The 24,904-nt window shown below is 42.9% G+C and overlaps 1 protein-coding gene across 1 annotated transcript in view; it reads left to right on the forward strand.

Moving 5' to 3' along the window:
* Positions 1-24,904, forward strand: part of LOC126187948 (ATP-dependent RNA helicase DDX51) — a 191,725-nt gene that overhangs the window by 84,180 nt on the left and 82,641 nt on the right. Inside the window, exon 6 of the mRNA XM_049929324.1 lies at positions 7,771-7,962. Coding sequence (XP_049785281.1) covers positions 7,771-7,962 — 192 coding nt within the window. The remainder of the gene's footprint in view (positions 1-7,770; positions 7,963-24,904) is intronic.

The following is a 24,904-nucleotide window of genomic DNA, read 5'->3' on the forward strand; positions in this document are numbered from 1 at the left end:
TGCCTTCATTAAACTGTCGCACCCACGAACGCACTTTCAACTCATCCATAACTCCATCACTACATGTCTCCTTCAACTGTCGATGAATTTCAATTGGTTTCACACCTCGAAAATTCAGAAAACGAATGATTGCATGCTGTTCAAGTAAGGAAAACGTTGTCATTTTAAGTATTTAAAACAGTTCTCATTCTCGCCGCTGGCAGTAAAATTCCATCTGCCGTACGGTGCTGCCATCTCTGGGACGTATTGACAATGAACGCGGCCTCATTTTAAAATAATGCGCATGTTTCTATCTCTTTCCAGTCCGGAGAAAAAAAATCGGAGGCCTTAGAACTTGAATGCACCTCGTATATTCGATACCTCATCCAGAAACGCACCCTCTCGAAACATGGCGAGCAAGCTACACCGCGATGCAGAGCGCCACTCTTGCAGAGTCTGCCACTTGAGTTTGCTAAACATCTCCGTAACGCTATCACGGTTACCAGATAACCCTGTGACAAAACGCGCCGCTCTTCTTTGGATCTTCTCTATCTCCTCCATCAACCTGATGTACGGATCCCACACTGATGAGCAATACTCAAGTGTTGGTCGAACGAGTGTTTTGTAAGCCACCTCCTTTGTTGATGGAATACATTTTCTAAGGACTCTCCCAATGAATCTCAACCTGGTACCCGCCTTACCAACAATTAATTTTATATGATCATTCCAGTTCAAATCGTTCCGCACGCATATTCCCAGATATTTTACAGAAGTAACTGCTACCAGTGTTTGTTCCGCTATCATGTAATCGTACAATAAAGGATCCTTCTTTCTATTTACTCGCAATACATTACATTTGTCTATGTTAAGGGTCGGTTGCCACTCCCTGCACCAAGTGCATATCCGCTGCAGATCTTCCTGCATTTCGCTACAATTTTCTAATGCTCCAACTTCTCTGTATACTACAGCATCATCCGCGAAAAGCCGCATGGAACTTCCGACACTATCTACTAGGTCATTTATATATATTGTGAAAAGTAATGGTCCCATAACACTCCCCTGTGGCACACCAGAGGTTACTTTAACGTCTGTAGACGTCTGTCCATTGATAACAACATGCTGTGTTCTGTTTGCTAAAAATTCTTCAATCCAGCCACACAGCTGGTCTGATCTTCCGTAGGCTCTTACTTTGTTTATCAGGCGACAGTGCGGAACTGTATCGAACGCCTTTCGGAAGTCGAGGAAAATAGCATCTACCTGGGAGCCTGTATCTAATATTTTCTGGGTCTCATGAACAAATAAAGCGAGTTGGGTCTCACACGATCGCTGTTTCCGGAATCCATGTTGATTCCTACAGAGTGTATTCTGGGTGTCCAAAAACGACATGATACTCGAGCAAAAAACATGTTCTAAAATTCTACAACAGATCGATATCAGAGATATAGGTCTATAGGTTTGAGCATCTGCTCGATGACCCTTCTTGAAGACTGGGACTACCTGTGCTCTTTTCCAATCATTTGGAACCTTTCGATCCTCTAGAGACTTGCGGTACACGGCTGTTAGAAGGGGGGCAAGTTCTTTCGCCTTGCTTTTCTATTCCTTGGACACTTATTTCGATGTCAGCCATTGTTTCGTTTGTGTGAGGATTTAGAGAAGGAACTGCAGTGCGGTCTTCCTCCATGAAACAGCTTTGGAAAAAGGTGTTTAGTATTTCAGCTTTACGCATGTCATTCTCTGTTTCAGTGCCATCATCATCCCGGAGTGCCTGGATATGCTGTTTCGAGCCACTTACTGATTTAACGTAAGACCAGAACTTCCTAGGATTTTCTGTCAAGTCGGTACATAGGATTTTACTTTCGAATTCACTGAACGCTTCACGCATAGCCCTCCTTATGCTAACTTTGACATCGTTTAGCTTCTGTTTGTCTGAGAGGTTTTGGCTGTGTTTAAACTTGCAGTGAAGCTCTCTTTGCTTTTGCAGTAGTTTCCTAACTTTGTTGTTGAACCACGGTGGGTTTTTCCCGTCCCTCACAGTTTTACTTGGCACGTACCTGTCTAAAACGCATTTTACGATTGCCTTGAACTTTTTCCATAAACACTCAACATTGTCAGTGTCGGAACAGACAAGTTTATATGCCAACTAGCTCTGCAGATGACAAAGAAATTGATGATGAGATAAAAGAAATTATTCAGGTAGTGAAGAGAGACGAAAATTTAATAGTCATGGGTGACTGGAATTTGAGAGTAGGAAAAGGGAGAGAAGGAAACATAGTAGGTGAATATGGATTGGGACTAAGAAATGAAAGAGGAAGCCGCCTAGTAGAGTTTTGCACAGAGCATAACTTAATCATAGCTAACACTTGGTTCAAGAAACATGAAAGAAAGTTGTATACATGGAAGAAGTATCAGACAGATCATATAATGGTAAGACAGAGATTTAGGAACCAGGTTTTAAATTGTGAGACATTTCCGGGGACAGATGTGGACTCTGACCACAATCTATTGGTTATGAACTGTAGATTAAAACTGAAGAAACTGCAAAAAGGTGGGAATTTAAGGAGATGGGGCCTGGATAGATTGACTAAACCAGAAGTTGTACAGAGTTTCAGGGAGAGCATAAGGGAACAACTGACAGGAATGGGGGAAATAAATACAGTAGATGAAGAATGGGTAGCTCTGAGGGATGAAGTAGTGAAGGCAGCAGAGGATCAAATAGGTAAAAAGACGAGGGCTAGTAGAAATCCTTGGGTAACAGAAGAAATATTGAATTTAATTGATGAAAGGAGAAAATATAGAAATGCAGTAAATGAAGCAGGCAAAAGGGAATACAAACGTCTCAAAAATGAGATCGACAGGAAGTGCAAAATGGCTAAGGAGGGATGGCTAGAGGACAAATGTACGGATGTAGAGGCTTATCTCACTAGGGGTAAGATAGATACTGCCTACAGGAAAATTAGAGAGACCTTTGGAGGAAAGAGAGCCACTTGTATGAATATAAAGGTCTCAGATGGAAACCCGGTTCTAAGCAAAGAAGGGAAAGCAGAAAGGTGGAAGAGGTATACAGAGGGTCTATACAAGGGCGATTTACTTGAGGACAATATTATGGAAATGGAAGAGGATGTATATGAAGATACGATGGGAGATACGATCCTGCGTGAAGAGTTTGACAGAGACCTGAGTTGAAACAAGGCCCCGGGAGTAGACAACATTTCAGTAGAACTACTGATGGCCTTCGGAGAGCCAGGCTTGACAAGACTCTACCATGTGGTGAGCAAGATGTATGAGACAGGTGAAATAACCTCAGACTTCAAGAAGAATATAATAATTCCAATCCCAAAGAAAGCAGGTGTTGACAGATGTGAAAATTACCGAACTATCAGTTTAATAAGTCACAGCTGCAAAATACTAACACGAATTCTTTACAGACGAATGGAAAAACTGGTAGAAGCCGACCTCGGGGAAGATCAGTTTGGATTCCGCAGAAATGTTGGAACACGTGAGGCAATACTGACCTTACGACTTATCTTAGAAGAAAGATTAAGGAAAGGCAGACCTACGTTTCTAGCATTTGTAGACTTAGAGAAAGCTTTTACAGTGTTGACTGGAATACTCTCTTTCAAATTCTAAAGGTGGCAGGGGTAAAATACAGGGAGCAAAAGGCTATTTACAGTTTGTACAGAAACCAGATGGCAGTTATGAGTCGAGGGGCATGAAAGGGAAGCAGTGGTTGGGAAGGAGTAAGACAGGGTTGTAGCCTATCTCCGATGCTGTTCAATCTGTATATTGAGCAAACAGTAAAGGAAAAAAAAGAAAAATTCGGAGTAGGTATTAAAATCCATGGAGAAGAAATAAAAAATTTGAGGTTCACCGATGACATTGTAATTCTATCAGAGACAGCAAAGGACTTGGAAGAGTTGTTGAACAGAATGGACAGTGTCTTGAAAGGAGGATATAAGATGAACATCAACAAAAGCAAAACGAGGATAATGGAATGTAGTCGAACTAAGTTGGGAGATGCTGAGGGTATTAGATTAGAAAATTAGACACTTAAAGTAGTAAAGGAGTTTTGCTATTTGGGGAGCAAAATAACTGATGATGGTAGAAGTAGAGAAGATATAAAATGTAGACTGGCAATGGCAAGGAAAGTGTTTCTGAAGAAGAGAAATTTGTTAACATCGAGTATTGATTTAAGTGTTAGGAAGTCGTTTCTGAAAGTATTTGTATGGAGTGTAGCCATGTATGGAAGTGAAACGTGGACGGTAAATAGTTTGGACAAGAGGAGAATAGAAGCTTACGAAATGTGGTGCTACAGAAGAATGCTGAAGATTAGATGGGTAGATCACATAACTAATGATGAAGTATTGAATAGAATTGGGGAGAAGAGGAGTTTGTGGCACAACTTGACTAGAAGAAGGGACCGGTTAGTAGGACATGTTCTTTGGCATCAAGGGATCACAAATTTAGCATTGGAGGGCAGTGTGGAGGGTAAAAATTGTAGAGGGAGACCAAGAGATGAATACACTAAGCAGATTCAGAAGGATGTAGGTTGCAGTAAGTACTGGAAGATGAAGAAGCTTGCACAGGATAGGGTAGCATGGAGAGCTGCATCAAACCAGTCTCAGGACTGAGGACCACAACAATAACAACAGATAATGGAAATGTTGAGCTGCAGATAGGCACAACAGAAAGGCTGCTAAACAAGAAAGGATTTGGCCAAAAATTCTTCCACTGAATTTGACAACACACTCACACACACACACGTATTCATGCAAATGTAACTGTCCTACATATGATCGCTGTCCCAGGCTGCTGAGGCCAGACTCATCATGAGTATCTGTGTGTGTATGGGAAGGGGGGGGACACACACGTGTGTGTGTGTGTGTGTGTGTGTGTGTGTGTGTGTGTGTGTGTGTGTGTGTGTGTTTTTCAGAAGAAGGCTTTATGGGTGAAAACTTATTTGTTTGGCAGTCTTTTTATTGTGTCTATTTGCAACTCAACATTACCGTTATGGGTGAGTAGCAATCTACCCTTTTCTTAATAGTATCCTTATAACGTCATCCAATGAATGAATCCCATTTTCATATTGAATACTAGTTTTATCTGGAAGATATACTGAGATATTTGGAGAAAACGAAGAAAAATGTGTGCTGAATAAGTTAAAACACAAAAAAAAAATTGCTGACAATGTTACAAAAGCGCCAAAGCTGTGCACATAAATAGCCCTCATCCTGTTTCCCAAAGAGGAAGTTGCAAGAATTCTGCTATCATAAAATGGACACATGTTTCAGAAAAACAACCCTAGTGAAAAGAATTCAAAAGACTCCTCTCTGGATTCAAAGGTGATGAAATTTAAAGATCAAGTAAAAAGAAACTTCATTTTCCAATAAAGACTACAGAAATGGCAGGAAAATATTCGGATTCACAACATACAAAGAGTGGTCTGCATGTGTGACTGTGACTGACTGGTGATTTGCAGATATCAGTTCTCTATCAAATACATTCCTTGTGAACTATATGCTGCCACACGAACCGTACTGGATATAAATTTCCAGCTGGAAGACGGTAGCACTATGAAAAGTGCTCACTTCCATTTCATAATGTTGGACGATTCTGGGCTCCAAATTTGTTATTGGTTCAACAGAAAGGCATCACTCTATATCAAAGGAAAACAGTGACACACCTGAACGCATGTTTAGTTCATTGAATTTTTTGTTTTAAGCAGTGCGCACAGAAGTGCTATGCTTTGGAACTTTTATGTTGTGAAATTTGGACATATATTTTAGATTTTTGTATTTTTCAAAGGTGCCTCTGTTATATATATTTAAGAAGACTTAAAATGACAGGCTAGATTTCGATTTTGAGACCAAAACATTGAATGTGGTAAAGGGAACAGGTTTTAATGTATGACAAAATTTTCAGTCGTCCATAACATCTGTTAAAGAAAGTAGTGGAAGTTCTTCTTTTCAGGGAGTGGCATACAATATCGTGCTGATCAAAGTAAAAAAATCAAAATTTTTGGAGTCGGCATATTAGAGAAACATTTATTGAATTTCAGTTTAAAACAATAGATTGCTACAGCAAAAGAGATGTGTCACACTTCTAAACTGAGGATGTCATTTTTGTAAGGAAATTATTGTCTTTCAAATAAAAAAGTGCACGAGAATGTCTCATACTGTTTCAGAAATAGAGTATTTCAATATTTTGCCATAAATAACAGGTGACAAATGTTTAATGTTTGTCAGGCCAATTGTTCTTCCCCCACCCTCCATTCCCTAAAGCAAAGGTATAGATTTCTTACTTCGCCCTGAATTTTAACATCTGGTGCTATGTAGGTAAGAAGTCCTTTCTCTGCCTGTTGTCTCTGTGTGGTAAGTTTTTGGCTGTGCACTCAGATACCATTCTTTGCACATTTTTGATGATCCACACCATCGTCATTAGGTGCAACCTGAAACACTGACCTGCCTTCCACAAGGATGCCAGTGAACAGTGTTGTGGCATGTTCTAGGAATATTTCTTCACAAATTCATATTGTTGCTTTGATTGGAAATAGATTTTGAGCATTATGGAAATCAAAGGACTTGCTTTTTATCCATCTGCAGTATCTTTGCCATAGTTCTAAGATTGCATCACTCTTCTTGGAGAATTCAAGGCCATTGAGATATGGCAAATATCATCATTTGTCAGCTAGTAGAGAGCAAGCAGTTTTGCAATCATTTGTGTCTGTCTTTTTTCTCCTTCATCTGTATACACCATTTGTTATAATTTTAATTTTTAAAAATCTTGATAGGTTTATAGAAAAAGTCAATTTGCCCATCTGGAGTTTGTACTGTACAATAGGAGTATTTAACATCGTAAATAAGTTACCACATTGACTGTGGTGTTTGGCATTACACATTGCTGCTCTCCTCTGATACAAGGTGTAATACTTGGTACTACTCACAGCTTTGAGAAACTTTAGGTACTGGGAGAACTTAAGCCTATAGAAGGATTCTTTCAGTAGGTGTTAATGCACCTAAATTGTCATAGCCTGTTAGTTATTTGTTGGTTTTTCTTTACTGCCTTGTACTACTAGTTATTTCTTCATAGCTTGCACCCCTCCTATCTAATGGAATGCGTTGCATATGTTTTGCATTCCTAGGTTTGATCACCATCTGGCCGCTGGCTCAGATTTTCCTAATCACTTACGATTAATACCAGTATGGTTCCTTTTAGAAAGACACAACCATTTAATTTCCTTCCTGATCCCTGTCCAATCTGAGCTATAGTCCACAACAGCATTTATGACAGTTGAGCCGAGGATGTACGGTAGATAGCTTCACGGCTAGCCAGTTGGTACTCGGTCAGTTACTGCATTCCGTACTGTGTAAACTTCCATCATATTTGATTTTTTCCCATAGTGGCTGAAACACCTATGAGGCACCAAGTGTTTCACAAACAGGCAAGGGACCTTATTTTTAAAGTGTACTCATTCTACAAATGTGAAGCAGATTCAGACGAGCTGGTCTGTGATGTTGCTGAAGTCCATGAACTTAATGTATTTGCTGTCTACACACTTTCAGCTGAGTTAACAATGCAGCATTCCTCGTGAGCTGCGTGGCCAGACACCATTAACACTGTTGCCAACTGTAGCACTCTGTCTCTGAAGGCATCATTTATGTTTCATTACATTCCACTGTTCATTCACTTTTATTGCTTGATTCTCCATAAGTCAAATAATGTCAGTTGTGTGGACACAGAGTATCCTTTGGCTAAGCCACTAATATTACTGGACCTTCTTTTATATTGTTCCAGATTCCACATTCGGACCACAGAGTCTCGTTGATATTGTTGTCACGACACCTGGCAGACTAGTCGACCATCTTAAATCCACTCCAAATTTCTCCTTGAAGCACCTGAGGTTTCTGGTTATTGATGAAGCTGACAGAGTAATGGAGTGCATTCAGAATGACTGGCTGTATCATGTGAACAAAAACATCTATGGAAGTAAGTATATACACATATTGTTCCATTTTAAATTGCACAAACTTTGATTTAAAAAAAAATGCTCTATTAACTATGTAGTGCATAGAACTGCTATTTGCATCACACCAAGCATTTGGTTTGGTGTTTCAAGAGTCAGTTGTAGTAGTTAGATCACCCCAGTCAAGTGATAGCTGTCCTAGCAGCAGTGCATCAGAGTACTTTGAGTTGACACAGCTTCCACAAAAAGCTACTTACTTTACATTTTGTCTGTGTTCTTTATCTTCAAATCCTATATTTTGTGTGTGTTTGTGTATTTATTGGCCATCTTTAGTATGAATGGGAACTGTGATTGCTGTGTTCAGATGACCCTTCGCTTACAGCTCCAGGCAGTGTTGGCTTCAGTTAATCTGAGGGACATCCAGCATGACCCATGTGTACCCCGATTGGTCCACTACTGTGGCTGCCTCGGGTTCTGCCCATACGGAGGTTGATCCCTTACGTGCAGTCAAGTGGGAGGTAATTCCAAGGGCATAGCCTCCCTGATACATCTGATGAACAGGTTTCAGGCACTATCTGTGGCTGATGAAGTTCCTGTGCCAGATGAAGTCACTTGCACTGTTCCAGAGGATCCACTTAGCTTGCAAGGTCTGGGCATTGACAAAGTGTGGGATTACTGGAAGCAGGGAGCTCCAACATAAGTCGCTTAATGTGGCCACTTAGGGATATGTCTGCAATGTAGGGAAGGAATCCAGCATGCTCTCAGTGGGAGAAGTCATTTCAGATGTGAAACAGGTGCTTCCGTAAGCCATGAAGAACACAGGATGCAGCCAACTGAATCAGAGGCTCAGACAGTTCTGCAGCCGTGTAGGTTGCAGATTTCTCGGTTTGCATCTTAGGGTGGTGTGTTTCCGGCTGCTAAATAGGTCAGGAAATGGCAACACGGATAATGGGGGCTGTGTGGGGGGGGGGGGGGGGGGAGGGGCTGCTTTTTAGACTAGAGATCATCTTGCGAAAGTGCAAAAAGGGCTTCATTTTCAAAGGGTGTTGGAGAAATACAGGAAGCAGATAGACATAGGAACAACTAATATTGTAGCTGTGTTGGAAAAGAACCAGAGCTAAAAGCACTCATAGAAAGCTCTGTGTCTCAAATCTTCATAGGTGCAGAAAGCTGGCTGAAGCCAGAAATAAATTCATCCAAAATTTTTACAAAAGACGTAACCATGTTCAGGAAGGCTAGACTAAATACAGTTGGTGGAGTGTTTGTCGCTGTCAGAAGTAGTTTACCTTGTAGTGAAATTGAAGTAGAAAGTTTTCTTTGAGCTAGTATGGTTGAGTCTATACTTGACAACCTGGATACATTGATAATTGGTTCCTTTTACTGACCCCACAAATGTAGTGATATAGTTGCTGAACAGTTCAAAGAAAACTTGAGTGTCATTTCCCACAGGTACCCCAGTTATAAAGTTACAGTTGATGGTGACTTCAATCTAACCTTGATATGTTGGCGAAAATACATGTTTAAAGTCTTTGGTTGGCGTAAAAGTCGTCTGAAATCTTTACTGAAAGCCTTCTCTGAAAATGATTTTGAACTGCTAGGTCAGGAGCCCACTTGAAGTGTAAATGGTTGTGAAAACATACATGACCTCTTACAAGCAAATAATCCTGACCAAATAACGAGCATCATGACAGACACAGAAATTGGTAACCACAAGGTTGCTATAGCTAGACTGAATATTGTAGCATCCAAATCCACCGAAAATAAACACAAAATACATCTATGTAAAAAAGCAGATAAAAACTCATTTGACACCTTCCTAAGACACAGACTTCACTCCTAATCTGACTATGTAAGTGTGAACCAGATTGGTTTAAATTCCAAGAAATAGTATGGATGGCAATTAAGAGATATTTAACAGGTAATTAAACAGTGAAAAATCCAGCATGGAATGTAACAATATTATGAAAAGAATAGTTGCTACTCACCATACTGTGGAGATGCTGAATCACAGATAGGCACAACAAAAATATTGTCACAAAATAAGCTTTTGGCCAAGAAGGCCTTTTTCATGACTACAGACACACACATGTGCTTTCAGCTGCCAGTGTACAGTCGAGTGCGTAGGGGGGGGGGGGGGGGTCACACACACACACACACACACACAGTCACGCGCACGCACGCGTCTGCGCACTCTGGCAGCTGAAGGCACATGTGTGCATCTGTAGTCTCTTTTTGACAACAGTGTTCTTGACCATAAGCTTATTTTGTGATGGTCTTTTTGTTGTGCCTATCTGCGACTCAGCATCTCCACTATATAGTGAGTAGCAATTATCCTTTCCATAATATTGTTACGTACCAGATAATTAATAGAGATGGTACTGATCTGCCATGGTACTGCTGCAGAAGCAAAAAAACAAATTTAACATATACAAAATCCCAAAGCTTGGCGAAGTTTTGCAGGGGCTCAAAATTTAGTGCAAATTTCAATGCGAGATGCTGTTAATTATTTTGACAACGAAACTCTTTCTTGAAATCTGGCAGAAAACCCAAACAGACTCTGATCATACGTAATGTATACCAGTAGCAAGGCACAATCTATCCCTCCACTGCGTGATAACAGTGATCACATTATTGATGATAGTACTACTAAAGCAGAGTTACACTCCAGAATTCGAATCCAGAACAACTGCCAACATGAGTAACTATGAAGTAGATGTTCTCGGTGTAGCGAAGCAGCTTAAAACCCATAAGAAAGGCAAGGCTCCCAGTCAAGATTGTATACTAGTCAGGTTACTTTCAGAGTATGCTGGTACAATAGCTCCATATTTAGCAGTCATATACAATCACTAGCTCATTGAGAGATCCATACCCAAAGTCTGGAAAGTTGCACAAGTCACACCAATACCCGAGAAAGGAAATAGGAGTAATGTGCTGAATATAACTAACATCGATCTGCAGTAGGATTTTGCAACATTACTGTGCTTGAACATTATGAATTACCTCAAAGTAAACAATTTGTTGACAAATAGCCAACCTGGGTTTGGAAAATACCATTCTTGTGAAACACAAATGGCTCTACATTTTCACAAAGTAATGAGTGTTATCGTCAGGGGACATCAAATTGATTCCTTATTTTTAGATGTCCAGAAGGCTTTTGACACTGTTCCTAACAAGTGACTTCTAATTAAATTGCTTGCCTATAGAGTATCATCTCAGTTGCGTGACTGGATTGTGGTTTCCGGTCAGAAAGGTCACTGTTGGTAATAATTGATGGAAAGTCAGTGAGTAAAATGGAAATCATAGCTGGTGTTCCCAAAGGAAGTTTTATAGACCCTCTGTTGTTCCTGACGTACATAAACGATTTAGGAGACAGTGTCAGCAGTCCTCTTGGATTGTTTGCAGATGGTGCTGTGATTTACCATCCCCCCGCCACTCTTTGATGAGGGCCCCAGCCTTTGTGGCATCTTTTTCCTTCCATGCTGCATGTCTGTCCTCCTATTCTTTATCCCGTCGCTTGGGGAACATGTCTGAGATATTTTTAGGAATGTTTTCTGAATTTTCAATGGACATCAGAACAGTCCTGGTTTTTCTTTCTTTCTTCTCCGTCTCCTATCCTTTCTCCACTTTGGTGTTCAAGGTTCCTCTTTGTTTCTTCTTCCTCCCTGTGTGCTTCTGAAGGACAGCCCATGCGCCTACTATGTGACTGGGTAATTTGTAATTCCCATCCCTGGGTCGACAGGTAGGGTTTGCACATATCCCGTGGTCCAGGCCAGGACCAGGGAGAGGTGACAGCGTGAGCTGTTACCTTTCCAAATTGACAGTTAGTCCCCCTGTCAGGAGTTTGGAAGGTGTGGCCTCTGAGATGTGAACAATCAGTGTGACCTGAAATGTGGAAACTCATCCAAGACAGAATGAGCCCCCTCCCCCCGAGTGGGGCCACTGAAGACGCTGGCAGTCGTGGGGGATTTTCTCACAATAAGCCGACCACCATCTCAGTCTACATCTACGAAACATAGACAGAGTGAGGCTAAAGATTCCGAGACTCTGCCAGCTGCACATCGGTTCCAGGTGGTATCATGTACTGAAGGAGGTCAGACCTTTGCTATGGTTAATCCTTTTATTATTCAGAAAGATGTTGATGCAATTGCCATTCCGGTGAAATCCTGCTTTGCTTTTGAAGACTAATTGTGATTCCTTAAGCATAAGAACTACTTGCAGATTCACTCCTTCACACCAATCTTGTTTTTGTCGAGGTCAACTTACCTCTCTCAGGATGTCACTGCAGTCCATCGGGTCATGAAAAAGGTTGATACATCCTTAGTGCCTACACATACTCCTTTTTTTCTATCATTTTATAGAGTAGTGCCTCCATCAAAGATCAAAGCAGACTATGAAGTCATCAAGGTCCTATGTACATTCCAAGCCTGATGCACTGCTACCAGTGTCAACATTATAACCACACTCAATTGTCCTGTCGAAACCCGCCCAAAGGCGAGAGGGATGTTCACGAAGACGATTGCTTGCCTCTTCCTCCCTGCTGTATCAATTGAAATGCAATTTCATCTCGGAACATCCCGTGCATCTCAGTGAGCAGGCCATCCAGGAGAAATGGGTGAAGGAAAAAAAGTGCCTTACCCCGCCGCTCGCAAGTTGTTGGGAAGTCAAAAGCTCTTGTGTTTTACCATTTGGCAGTTAGAGTACCGTTCTTGCTACACCTTGCTCCACGAAGGACACAGCCAGCAGATTTGTGACCTCAAATTCAGCACCATGATTGTAAAAGCACCCAGTGTCACTGTAGGATCCCCGTCTTCTTCTCCTCCAGCTGTGCAACAAGCCACCAGCAGTGAAATCACCTGCTACACTACCGACAGGGTAGAAATGACAGAAGAAATACTCCTGTGAAGACTTCTTACATTCCTCTCCACAGTGGTGCTGCGTGATACACCACCGACCATTTTTCTGCCCTGGAATGCACAGGCCAACCCGGTCAGACTGTCAGTCATTACTCTTCCCCAATGCGATACTCACAGTTCCTCCAATGAAACTTTTGCAGCATTAGATCCAACAAGGGGCCATTACAGCTGCTCTTTGAATCACAGTGCCCAATTGTTTTCTGTGTCCAGGAAACACAATTACATCCTCAAGTCCACTTTGACCTCTTACATTTCTGTCTGGTCCAGTTCGACCTTCCCCTGACGACGACATTACATCTGTCGAGGGAGTCGTGCTCCTCATCCATTCACAGTCAAACCATCTCATTAACACCCAGCTGCAAGCTGTTGCTGTCGACATTTTGCTTCCTCACTTCATCTTGTCTCTTTGTACCTTATACATATCTCTTCATTCAGTGTCACTAGGCAGACCACCTCCAGCTTATGGGCAAGATACTCACCCCTTTTTGCTTCTTGGTGACTTTAACACACACCATCCCCTTTGGGACTCTTCCAGAACCTGTCCAGGAGGTGCCCTCTTGGCTGACCTTCTCAATCAATTCAACCTCATCTCACTTAACACTGGAGAACTCATGTTCCTTTCAGACTCCACAAACGCCTGTTCCCATTTCGACCTCTCGTTCTGCACAGCCCAGCTTGCCCGGCATCTCGAGTGGTCCATTATCTCTGACACGTACTCGAGTGACAATTTCCTATGTGCTATGTCTCTGCTAACTCTTACCCCATCTACGTCTACACCCAAATGGCCACTTTCTAAGGCCAACTGGAGGCTTTACTTCTCCCTGGCAACCTTTGACGAACAACATTTCCCCAGTTGTGATGACCAGGTAGAATACTTTCTAAATGTTATCCTTACTACTACAGAATGTTCCATTCCTTGCACTTCCCTTTTGCCTTGTCATGTCCTGATCCTTTGGTGGACTAAGGTGTGCAGCAATGCAATTCACACACAGAGATGAGCTCTCCCTATTTTCAAACATCATCCTATGTTGGCGAACTGCGTTTGTTATAAACAGTTGCGTGTGCAGTGTCATGCATTCTTCGGAATAGCAAAAAGCTAGTTAGATTTCGTTTACTAGTTCTTTTAACAGTTCCACTCCCTCTTCCGTAGTGGAGACCAACCTCCGACATCTCTCTGGGACCATGGCCCGTTCCCAACTTCTGTCCTGACTGTAGTAGATCATGTCATTATGGAACCCAACCCCATCGCTATCTTCAGCACCTTGGGCTTCTGTTTTGCGAAGATTTTGAACTCCACTCACTATTGCCCCGTGTTCCTTCATCAGAAACAAGTGGAGGTGGCTGGGGTGATCCCTTCTCCTCTCAAACTTGTGAATGTTACAATGCTGCCTTTACTATGCAAGAGATAGATCATGCTTTCGCTTCATCCTGATCTTCTGCCACAGGGCCAGACGATGTTCATATTCAGATGTTTTTCTCTTGCGGGCAAGCACTTCCTCCTTCATACATACAATCCCATCTGGGCGGATGGCACATTCCCGGACACTGGTGTGAGGCCACTGTCTTACCCATACTTAAGTGCGTTAAGGACAAACACCTTCCTTGTAGCTAACACCCCATTTCTCTCACTGGATGTGTTTGCAAAGTGAGGGAATGTATGATTCATGCCCAGCTGGTATGGCAGCTAGGAGCTTACAATTTACTAACCACTGCGCAATGTTAATTTCGAGCGCACTGTTCTGTAGTTGGCCATCTTGTCACTTTGTCAAACCATGTAATGAACAGTTTTCTGAGGAACTACTAGGTTGCGGCTATGTTTCTTTTATTTGGAGAAAGCCCACAACACCTGCTGGAGGACTGGTATCCTCTGTAATCACTACGAATGGTGCTTCCAAGGTTGCCAGCCTCATTTCATTCAGGATATTTTTTAAAAGACAAGTCTTCAAGGTACGTGTGGCTTCTGCCGTGTGGGGCACCTTTATCCCGGAAAGTGGAGTGCCTCAGGGCTATGTCGAGAGCATTGCCCACTTTGCTATCCCCATTAACCCTGTTATGGCCTGTCTCCTGCTGGGCATCTCTGGCTCCCTGTTTGTTGACAATTTTGTGATCTGTTGCAGTTCTCCACAGACTAGTCTTAAGCGGCATCTTCAGAAATGTCTTGATCATCTTTACTCGTGGAGTGTTGTTCTTCTGTTTGCTGAAACTATGAAATTCCTGATGCTCATGCTTGATAGGAAACTTCCTTGGTCGTCCCATGTGTCGCCTGCTATACCCAGTGCCTCACTGTCCTACATGTCCTCAGCAGTACTTCCTGGGGAGCAGATTGGACTACCTTTCTTTGGTTTGTACCAATCCCTTGTCTGTTCAAAACTAGACTCTGTGTTTCGTTTATGCTTCTTCCCATCCATCCAACTCACGCAAATACAGTCCACCATTGTGGAATCTGTTCGGCCACTGGTGCTCTTTACACTAGCCTGTTTGAGAGTATCTATGCAGAAGCTGCCAAACTAGCACTGTCATACCTACCGTATTTACTCGAATCTAAGCCGCACCTGAAAAATGAGACTCGAAATCAAGGAAAAAAATTTTTCCCGAATCTAAGCCGCACCTGAAATTAGAGACTCGAAATTCAAGGGGAGAGAAAAGTTTTAGGCCGCACCTACAAATCGAAACAAAGTTGGTCCATTGTAATATGAGACACAATTTAGGTCGGATGAATGACGATACAGCTACAGTAGTTTGGTTCGAGTCGTAAGCTTAGCAGTTAAGTTTTACCAGGTAGCCATTGCTATGCGTCAGGCGCTCCGTCCGTATTTTATAAGGGTACCCTTCCTTTTTGGTTTGAATTGATTGCTTATTTTTCTTTGATCTGCTAAGTGCCATTCTCTTTGTTATAGGTGTTTACGTCACTCTAAGCTGAAAATGCATTACTGTACTGCGTCATGCATTGTGTGTCGCATTCTGATAATGAGTGCTTGCGGCCTGTCGCCGCTCACGGCATAGCTTGCTTTTGTGCACGCTACCGCCGCTTACAATTAAAAAAAGAGAGAGGAATCATCTCACTAGTGAAACAATGCAAGAGACTCCTATTTGTTGTTACTTACACTTCTGCTTTCTTTGATAATGGTCAACAAGAACCAACTAATAGACTGCATATGATAGAAGATGTTTTGAACGAGAGTTTAGCGAAAACTTTTTTCTGTTTGAAAATCTTTGCAGATGCCTCTTTAGTACATTGCATTCTTCACAGAAATTAAAGTCATCTTAGATTTAAAAATCTAGTCAATTGCCGTGCTTCATTTCTGACTGTATCACTATTAGGCATAAGAATAACACGAATATAAACATGCCATGATATGTATATTCTTCCGCATTTGCTGTTGTCTCACTCTAGTTTCATAATTTATTAGGCAGACAGGATTTAAATGAGATAGCACCAAACACGAAAGAATAAACGGCAAAATGTTTATATTCGTATTATTCTTGTGGTGAACAGAATACTGCATGTGATTCACAATCCATAAAAGTTTCTATTAGCGGCCATCTCTTCTGACAGGTAGGAAAAAATTCAGAATGTAGAGTTGGCCGTATTGACAAACATCCCAAACAGTCTTGCCAGTCAGTTCTGTAGTACATTGAAATGCTGCTACATTCGAAGATGAACAATACCGAATTTGTATTTACTTCGTTGGATAATGTATGAAAATGCAGTGGTCGAAACTCGGGGCGGAGGAAAAAAGCTCGTCTTCCACCTTTTTTTTAATTTATTTACTGTCGCAGAAGTAACGGCGCCGGTATTTATCTTTGTGCCAGCAAAACATCCCTGTGTCGTGCTGCATATATTCGATGCTAGAAGTTAGTTGTGGCGGCACCTACCAACATTTTTCAGAACTTCTACTTACTTTGCACTTGATTCTAAGCCGCAGGCAGTTTTTTGGATTACAAAAACCGGAAAAAAAAGTACAGCTTAGATTCGAGTAAATACGGTATGCGATGTTCTCTTTGGCAGAAACACGACCGTTTGTCTGCCATGCCTGGTCACCCATCCCATGTCCCCTTCTTTGATGATTTTTATGGGCACTTCCCACTTCTATGTTACCTCCTGGAATTTGCTTTCAGCTATTGCTCCAGCAGCTTAACTTAACGCTACCTGCCACTTTCCCAATGGGTGTGAACCCTTCACCACCTTGGCTTCATGTGGCAGCCTGTGTTCATCTTGGACTTCATTTGCTCACTCTTGAGGGAGCCACTGTGATGTTTATGTGGGTCCCTGCTCACATTGGTCTGATGGGAAATGAGGCTGCTGACACTGCTGCCAAGGCTACAATTCTCCTACATTGACTCAATAGTTCTCCCGTTCCTTCCTATTATCTCCATATTGCCATCTGTCGGCAGGTGGTGCCACTTTGGCATCACCACTGGGCTTCCCTTCATGGGAACGAGCTCCAGGGGGATTAAACCTCTACTGGCTGCTTTATCGACCTCCTCTCAGCCCTCTTGCCTCAAGGAGAGGTTCTGTTTTAGGCACTGTTGTTTTAGTCATCGTCATTTGTTAAGTGATGATCCCTCACCACTTTGTACTCATTGTCATCATCCTTTGACGATTCACTATTTTCTGACTGAATGCCCTTTTTTTTAACTATTTATGTTCTAATGTATGTTTGGTATCTTTGTTATGCCATTTTAGCGAACATCGTGCAGGATGTTGATTATGTTTTATCCATCATAGCAATATGATAAAGCACATTTAGTCTTTAGTTCAGGACCTCCATTGCCTCTGTGGTGTATCTTGTGGGGCTTCCTTTCGTTGATTGGGCTATTTTCATATTCGTGTTCCAAGTTCTGACATGGGCATGTACGACCTTAGTTGTTTTGGACTGTGAAACAAAACAATTTACCATCTTATAAAGACATCAGATGATCAAAACAAGTAGCAAAACAATGTAGACAAGATATCTGCATGTTGCAAAATGTGGCAATTGTCTCTATATCACGAAATGTGTGACATCATCCACATGAGCTAAAAACAGTGCTCTAAATCTCAGTTACACAATCAATCACACAAATCCAAAGGCTCTAATCTCAACTAAATACTTGGGGATTACAATTACAAATTACTTAAATTGAAATGATCACATAGAGTATTATTGTGAACAGGTAAGTTGCTACTCACCATATAGCGGAGATGCTGAGTCGTAGACAGGCACAATAAAAGACTGTCACAGATAATAGCTTTCGGCCAGTAAGGCCTTCGTCAGAATTAGTTGACACACACACACACACACACACACACACACACACACACACACACAAGACTGCTGTCTCAGGCAACTGAGGCCATACTGCGAGCAGCAGTACTGGTGCATGATGGGAGTGGCAACTGGGGGTAAGGGAGGGCAGGGAGGGGTAGGCATGGTGGGCAGTGATGTGCTGTTGGGAGCGCAGAAGGACGAGGTGGGAAGAGGGCAGGGAGCTATGTGCAGTCTGGAGGTTAGACGGAGGGAGCGGAGAGGTGGGTGTGGAGGGGGGGGGGGGGTAGCAGAAGAGGAGATAAGTAAAAAGACAGTGCGATGGAGAAATGAGGCTGTGTAGTGCTAGAATAGGAACAGAGAAGGAGCTGGATGGGAGAGGACTAACGAAAGTTGAGGCCAAGAGGGTTACGGGAACATAGCATATATTGCAGTAAAAGTTCCCACGTGCGCAATTAGAAAAGCTGGTGTTGGTGGGAAGGATCCATATGGCACAGGCTGTGTGCTCAGCACCAGGGTAGTCCACTTGTTTGTTGGCCACAGTTTGTCGGTGTCCATTCATGTGGACAGACAGCTTGATGGTTGTGATGCCCATATAGAATGCAGCACTATGGTTGCAGCTTAGCTTGAATATCACACAACTGGTTCCGCAGGTAGCCCTGCCTTTGATGGGGTAGTTGATGTTAATGACTGGACTGGAGTAGATGGTGGTGGGAGGGTGTATAGGATAGGTCTTGCATCTAATTTTATTACAGGAGTATGAGCCATGAGGTACGGGGTTGGGAGCAGGGGATGTGTAGGGATGGACGAGTATATTGTGTAGGTTCGGTGGACGGCAGAATACCACTGTGGAAGGGGTGCGGAGGGTAGTGGACAGGACATTCCTCATTTCAGAGCACGACAAGAGGTAGTTGAAACACTGGCGGAGAATGTAATTCAGTTGCACCAGTGCTGGGTGATACCGAGTTACGAGGGGAATGTTCCTCTGTGGCTGGACGGTGGGACTTTGGGAGGTGGTGGGAGACTGAAAAGATAAAGTACGAGAAATTAGTTGCCTGAGACTGCAATCGTGTGTGTGTGTGTGTGTGTGTGTGTGTGTGTGTGTGTGTTTGCTGTCTAATTCTGACGAAGGCCTTACTGGCCGAAAGCTATTCTTTGTGACAGTCTTTTTGTTGTGCCTATCTGCACTATTTGGTGATTAGAAACTTTCCTTTTCACAATATTGTTACATTCCATCCTGGATTTTCCATTGTTTGATTTAATGATCCCATAAATTATATATATAATAGAGGGAAACATTCCACGTGGGAAAAATATATCTAAAAAGAAAAATGATGAGACTTACCAAACAAAAGCGCTGGCAGGTCGACAGACACACAAACACACACACAAAATTCAAGCTTTCGCAACAGACGGTTGCTTCGTCAGGAAAGAGGGAAGGAGAGGGAAAGACGAAAGGATGTGGGTTTTAAGGGAGAGGGTAAGGAGTCATTCCAATCCCGGGAGCGGAAAGGGGGAAAAAAGGACAAGTATACACTCGCGCACACACACACACACACACACATATCCATCCGCATATACACAGACACAAGCAGACATTTGTAAAGGCAAAAAGTTTGGGCAGAGATGTCAGTCGAGGCGGAAGTACAGAGGCAAAGATGTTGTTGAAAGACAGGTGAGGTATGAGCGGCGGCAAATTGAAATTAGAAATTAGCGGAGATTGAGGCCTGGCGGATAGCGAGAAGAGGGGATATGCCGAAGGGCAAGTTCCCATCTCCGGAATTCTGACAGGTTGGTGTTAGTGGGAAGTATCCAGATAACCCGGACAGTGTAACACTGTGCCAGGATGTGCTGGCCGTGCACCAAGGCATGTTTAGCCACAGGGTGATCCTCATTACCAACAAACACTGTCTGCCTGTGTCCATTCATGCGAATGGACAGTTTGTTGCTGGTCATTCCCACATAGAAGGCTTCACAGTGTAGGCAGGTCTGTTGGTAAATCACGTGGGTGCTTTCACACGTGGTTCTGCCTCTGATCGTGTACACCTTCCGGGTTACAGGACTGGAGTAGGTGGTGGTGGGAGGGTGCATGGGACAGGTTTTACACCGGGGGCGGTTACAAGGGTAGGAGCCAGAGGGTAGGGTGGGTGGTTTGGGGATTTCATAGGGATGAACTAAGAGGTTACAAAGGTTAGGTGGACGGCGGAAAGACACTCTAGGTGGAGTGGGGAGGATTTCATGAAGGATGGATCTCATTTCAGGGCAGGATTTGAGGAAGTCGTATCCCTGCTGGAGAGCCACATTCAGAATCTGATCCAGTCCCGGAAAGTGTCCTGTCACAAGTGGGGCACTTTTGGGGTTCTTCTGTGGGAGGTTCCGGGTTTGAGGAGATAAGGAAGTGGCTCTGGTTATTTGCTTCTGTACCAGGTCGGGAGGGTAGTTACGGGATGCGAAAGCTGTTTTCAGGTTGTTGGTGTAATGGTTCAAGGATTCCGGACTGGAGCAGATTCGTTTGCCACGAAGACCTAGGCTGTAGGGAAGGGACCGTTTGATATGGTTTGGTTGGCAGCTGTCAAAATTGAGGTACTGTTGCTTGTTGGTGGGTTTGATGTGGACGGGTGTGTGAAGCTGGCCATTGGACAGATGGAGGTCAACGTAGAGGAAAGCGGCATGGGATTTAGAGTAGGACCAGGTGAATCTGATGGAACCAAAGGAGTTGAGGTTGGAGAGGAAATTCTGGAGTTCTTCATCACTGTGAGTCCAGATCATGAAAATGTCATCAATAAATCTGTACCAAACTTTGGGTTGGCAGGCCTGGGTAACCAAGAAGGCTTCTTCTAAGCAACCCATGAATAGGTTGGCGTACGAGGGGGCCATCCTGGTACCCATGGCTGTTCCTATTAATTGTTGGTATGCCTGGCCTTCGAAAGTGAAGAAGTTGTGGGTGAGGATGAAGCTGGCTAAGGTAATGAGGAAAAAGGTTTTAGGTAGGGTGGCAGGTGATCGGCGTGAAAGGAAGTGCTCCATCGCAGCGAGGCCCTGGACATGCGGAATATTTGTGTATAAGGAAGTGGCATCAATGGTTACAAGGATGGTTTCCGGGGGTAACAGACTAGGTAGGGATTCCAGGCGTTCGAGAAAGTGGTTGGTGTCTTTGATGAAGGATGGGATACTGCATGTAATGGGTTGAAGGTGTTGATCTACGTAGGCAGAGATGCGTTCAGTGGGGGCTTGGTAACCAGCTACAATGGGACGGCCGGGATGATTGGGTTTGTGAATTTTAGGAAGAAGGTAGGGGTGCGGGGTGTTGGTGGGGTCAGGAGGTTGATGGAGTCAGGTGAAAGGTTTTGTAGGGGGCCTAAGGTTCTGAGGATTCCTTGAAGCTCCGCCTGGACATCAGGAATGGGATTACCTTGGCAAACTTTGTAAGTAGTGTTGTCTGAAAGCTGACGCAGTCCCTCAGCCACATACTCCCGACGATCAAGTACCACAGTCGTGGAACCCTTGTCCGCCGGAAGAATGACGATGGATTGGTCAGCCTTCAGATCACAGATAGCCTGGGCTTCAGCAGGGCTGATGTTGGGAGTAAGATTAAGGTTTTTTAAGAAGGATTGAGAGGCAAGGCTGGAAGTCAGAAATTCCTGGAAGGTTAGGAGAGGGTGATTTTGAGGAAGAGGAGGTGGGTCCCGCTGTGACGGAGGACGGAACTGTTCCAGGCAGGGTTCAATTTGGATAGTGTCTTGGGGAGTTGGATCATTAGGAGTAGGATTAGGATCATTTTTCTTCGTGGCAAAGTGATATTTCCAGCAGAGAGTACGGGTGTACGACAGTAAATCTTTGACGAGGGCTGTTTGGTTAAATCTGGGAGTGGGGCTGAAGGTGAGGCCTTTGGATAGGACAGAGGTTTCGGATTGGGAGAGAGGTTTGGAGGAAAGGTTAACTACTGAAGTGGGGTGTTGTGGTTCCAGATTGTGTTGATTGGAATTTTGAGGTTTTGGAGGGAGTGGAGCTGGAAGTGGGAGATTAAGTAGATGGGAGAGACTGGGTTTGTGTGCAATGAGAGGAGGTTGAAGTTTGCTGGAAAGGTTGTGAAGGGTGAGTGAGTTGCCTTTCCGGAGGTGGGAAACCAGGAGATTGGATAGTTTTTTAAGGTGGAGGGTGGCATTCTGTTCTAATTTGCGGTTGGCCTGTAGGAGGATGTTCTGAACAGCCGGTGTGGATGTGGGAGAGGAAAGATTGAGGACTTTTATTAAGGATAGGAATTGACGGGTGTGTTGATTGGCTGAGTGGATGTGTAGATGAAGGATTAGGTGGGTGAGGGCAATGGATTGTTTAGTTTGGGACTGGTATAGGGACTGATGGAAAGAAGGGTTGCAGCCAGAGATGGGAACTTTAAGTGTGAGGCCTTTGGGGGTGATGCCAAATGTCAGACAAGCCTGAGAAAATAAAATATGGGAGTGTAATCTGGCTAGGGCGAAGGCATGTTTGCGGAGGGAATGTAAATAAAACTTAATGGGGTCGTTGTGGAGGTGTTGTGAGGGTGACATGGTACTAGAAGGTGGAAAGTGTAACATGAGGCTGAAATGAAAATGAAAATAAATATAAAAATATATGGGGAGAGATAAAGGTGAACTAGAAAGCAAATGGAGATCTGGTGTGAAAAAAGGCGAAAAAGTGTTGGTTAGAGCTGGGCTATGTTGATCCTGTGGTGAGCTTGTGTAGGTTGCCAAAAACCCTTGCCATAAAGTAAGTGTGTACACACATTCTCAGCTGAAATGACACAGACTGAATAGTGCACCAGAGCCAAATTGTCCTGTCACATTTGGAGACTGTGCAATATGACGGTACATAGTAATTTCCTGTGTCCGAAAGAGAATTGAGAGAGAGAGGTTTTATATCAAAAGAACACAAACTGTGCAAGTTGCAAAATTGGTGCTGAACTTTTTGTGAGCAGTCCACTGTGCAAAATGGAGCAGCTACTGGTTCACCCCCACAAAACTTCAAGAAGTCCATCATCAGCTGAATTCAGTCTCTCTGTAAAAGCACCAAGTTGTTGACGACAAGGAGTAAAAGAAAGAAATATGTTTTTTTATCAATTGTTTCTATTGTATGTAGAAATAACTGAGAATAAATTACGAATTTGGCACATGGCCTGTTTGACTATCATGACTGCATAATGATAAGGCTCTGTACTTACATTTGGGTAGAGCCATCCAGATTTAGGTTGCCTCTAGTTTTACAAAATTTTTAAGGAAAATGTTGGGCTGATTCATGTACAAAACTTCAGATGGTTGTCCAGTGCCAGGCTGTTCTCCGTGCCTTGTGTCATCATCAACAACATATTAAAATGTAGCCTTCTCTCCCTCAAGTGAATCACCTTTTTCTGCACTCTTTCATTTCATTCCTAAAGGAGTGTATAGGATGTCGGAGAAATTTTAGATGCTTCACTTACTAGTTTTGTTATACTACAATGTCCATATATGATTTCCAAAGCTAAGTAAACATGAAATGACACTTCAGACTAATTGTTCACTTGCGCCTTTTTCCACAGTGTCTGCAACTTTTGCACCATTTATTTCCGTTTAAGAAGAAACGTATATAAACAAATGTGTGCTGCCACTTGTTAAATATCTCGTAAGATGGAAATGCTGTATGGCTAGGGCCCCCTGTCGGGTAGACCGTTCACGTGTTGCAAGTCTCTCAAGTTGACTCCACTGTGGCGACTTGTGTGTCAATGGGGTGAAATGATGATGATAAGGACAACACAACAGCCAGTCCTCAGCGGAGAAAATCTCCAACCCAGCAGGGAATCGAACCCGGGCCGTTAGGTATGACATTCCGTCGCGCTGACCACTCAGCTATCAGGGGCGGACAGTATCTCGTAAGAAATATATCACAACTGATTTTTAATCAGAAGTAACCTGAAATTATGTACTATCTGTGTAAGTTTTGTGCTGCTTCCAGAACGCATCATCAAACTGCATTTCAGTGTGATGATTGACTAGAATAACTGAGATAAGGGTTTTAGCTCTAATCCTTGTAGGATCATTGTCCAGTTGTGCTTCCTGCTTTGTGCAATGGTCTGCCAACATGAAATCTAAGAAACAGAGGTGAATAGATGCTTAAAGACTTTGTACAGTTAGAACAGAGATGACAGCAGAAGTTCACCTCATTTCGTACAAAATCCGTGTGTCTGTCGATAGTCAAATGAAACAATATACTTAGTTAACTTTTTGGAGACCAGCCACTGAGAAGAATATCGAGCCTAGGAAACCAACATTTGTGCTGTTATCTAAAGCATTGTAGGCACATATGTAACTGATGTATCTTCAAGTGAGATACATGCTAAAGAGAAGACCAAACATCAAGATGTATTTTTCATATATACTTCAGTTCTTTGATAGTGAAAAGTACGAGGTGAGTATTGAGCAATTTCTTCCCCTTGAGCTTTCAAAATGTCTTGTTCACTCATCATACATGAAGTATTTGTGGCAGAATTACAGCAGACTATGAAACATAATGATTTCAATCACAAAATTACATTAATGCTATCATATTGGCTCAGCATTCACATCACTTCTGTTATGTTCACTAATTTTTCTTTCAAGTAATTCTAGAAATTGACAACAGAAGACAGTACCAGTCAAGGGACAGGTAGTGAGACATTTGTACATTATTATTATTTGCATAATCCAGTTTTTTGAGCAATAGATGGCTAATGCTCAAAAAAATAGTGGCTCAACTTATATTCTGGTGCAGTTTTTGTAACACAAAGTTGTGGGATGAGCTTGCTCTGGCTTGAT

Source organism: Schistocerca cancellata, chromosome 5, assembly GCF_023864275.1.
Source record: "Schistocerca cancellata isolate TAMUIC-IGC-003103 chromosome 5, iqSchCanc2.1, whole genome shotgun sequence".
NCBI lineage: Eukaryota > Metazoa > Arthropoda > Insecta > Orthoptera > Acrididae > Schistocerca > Schistocerca cancellata.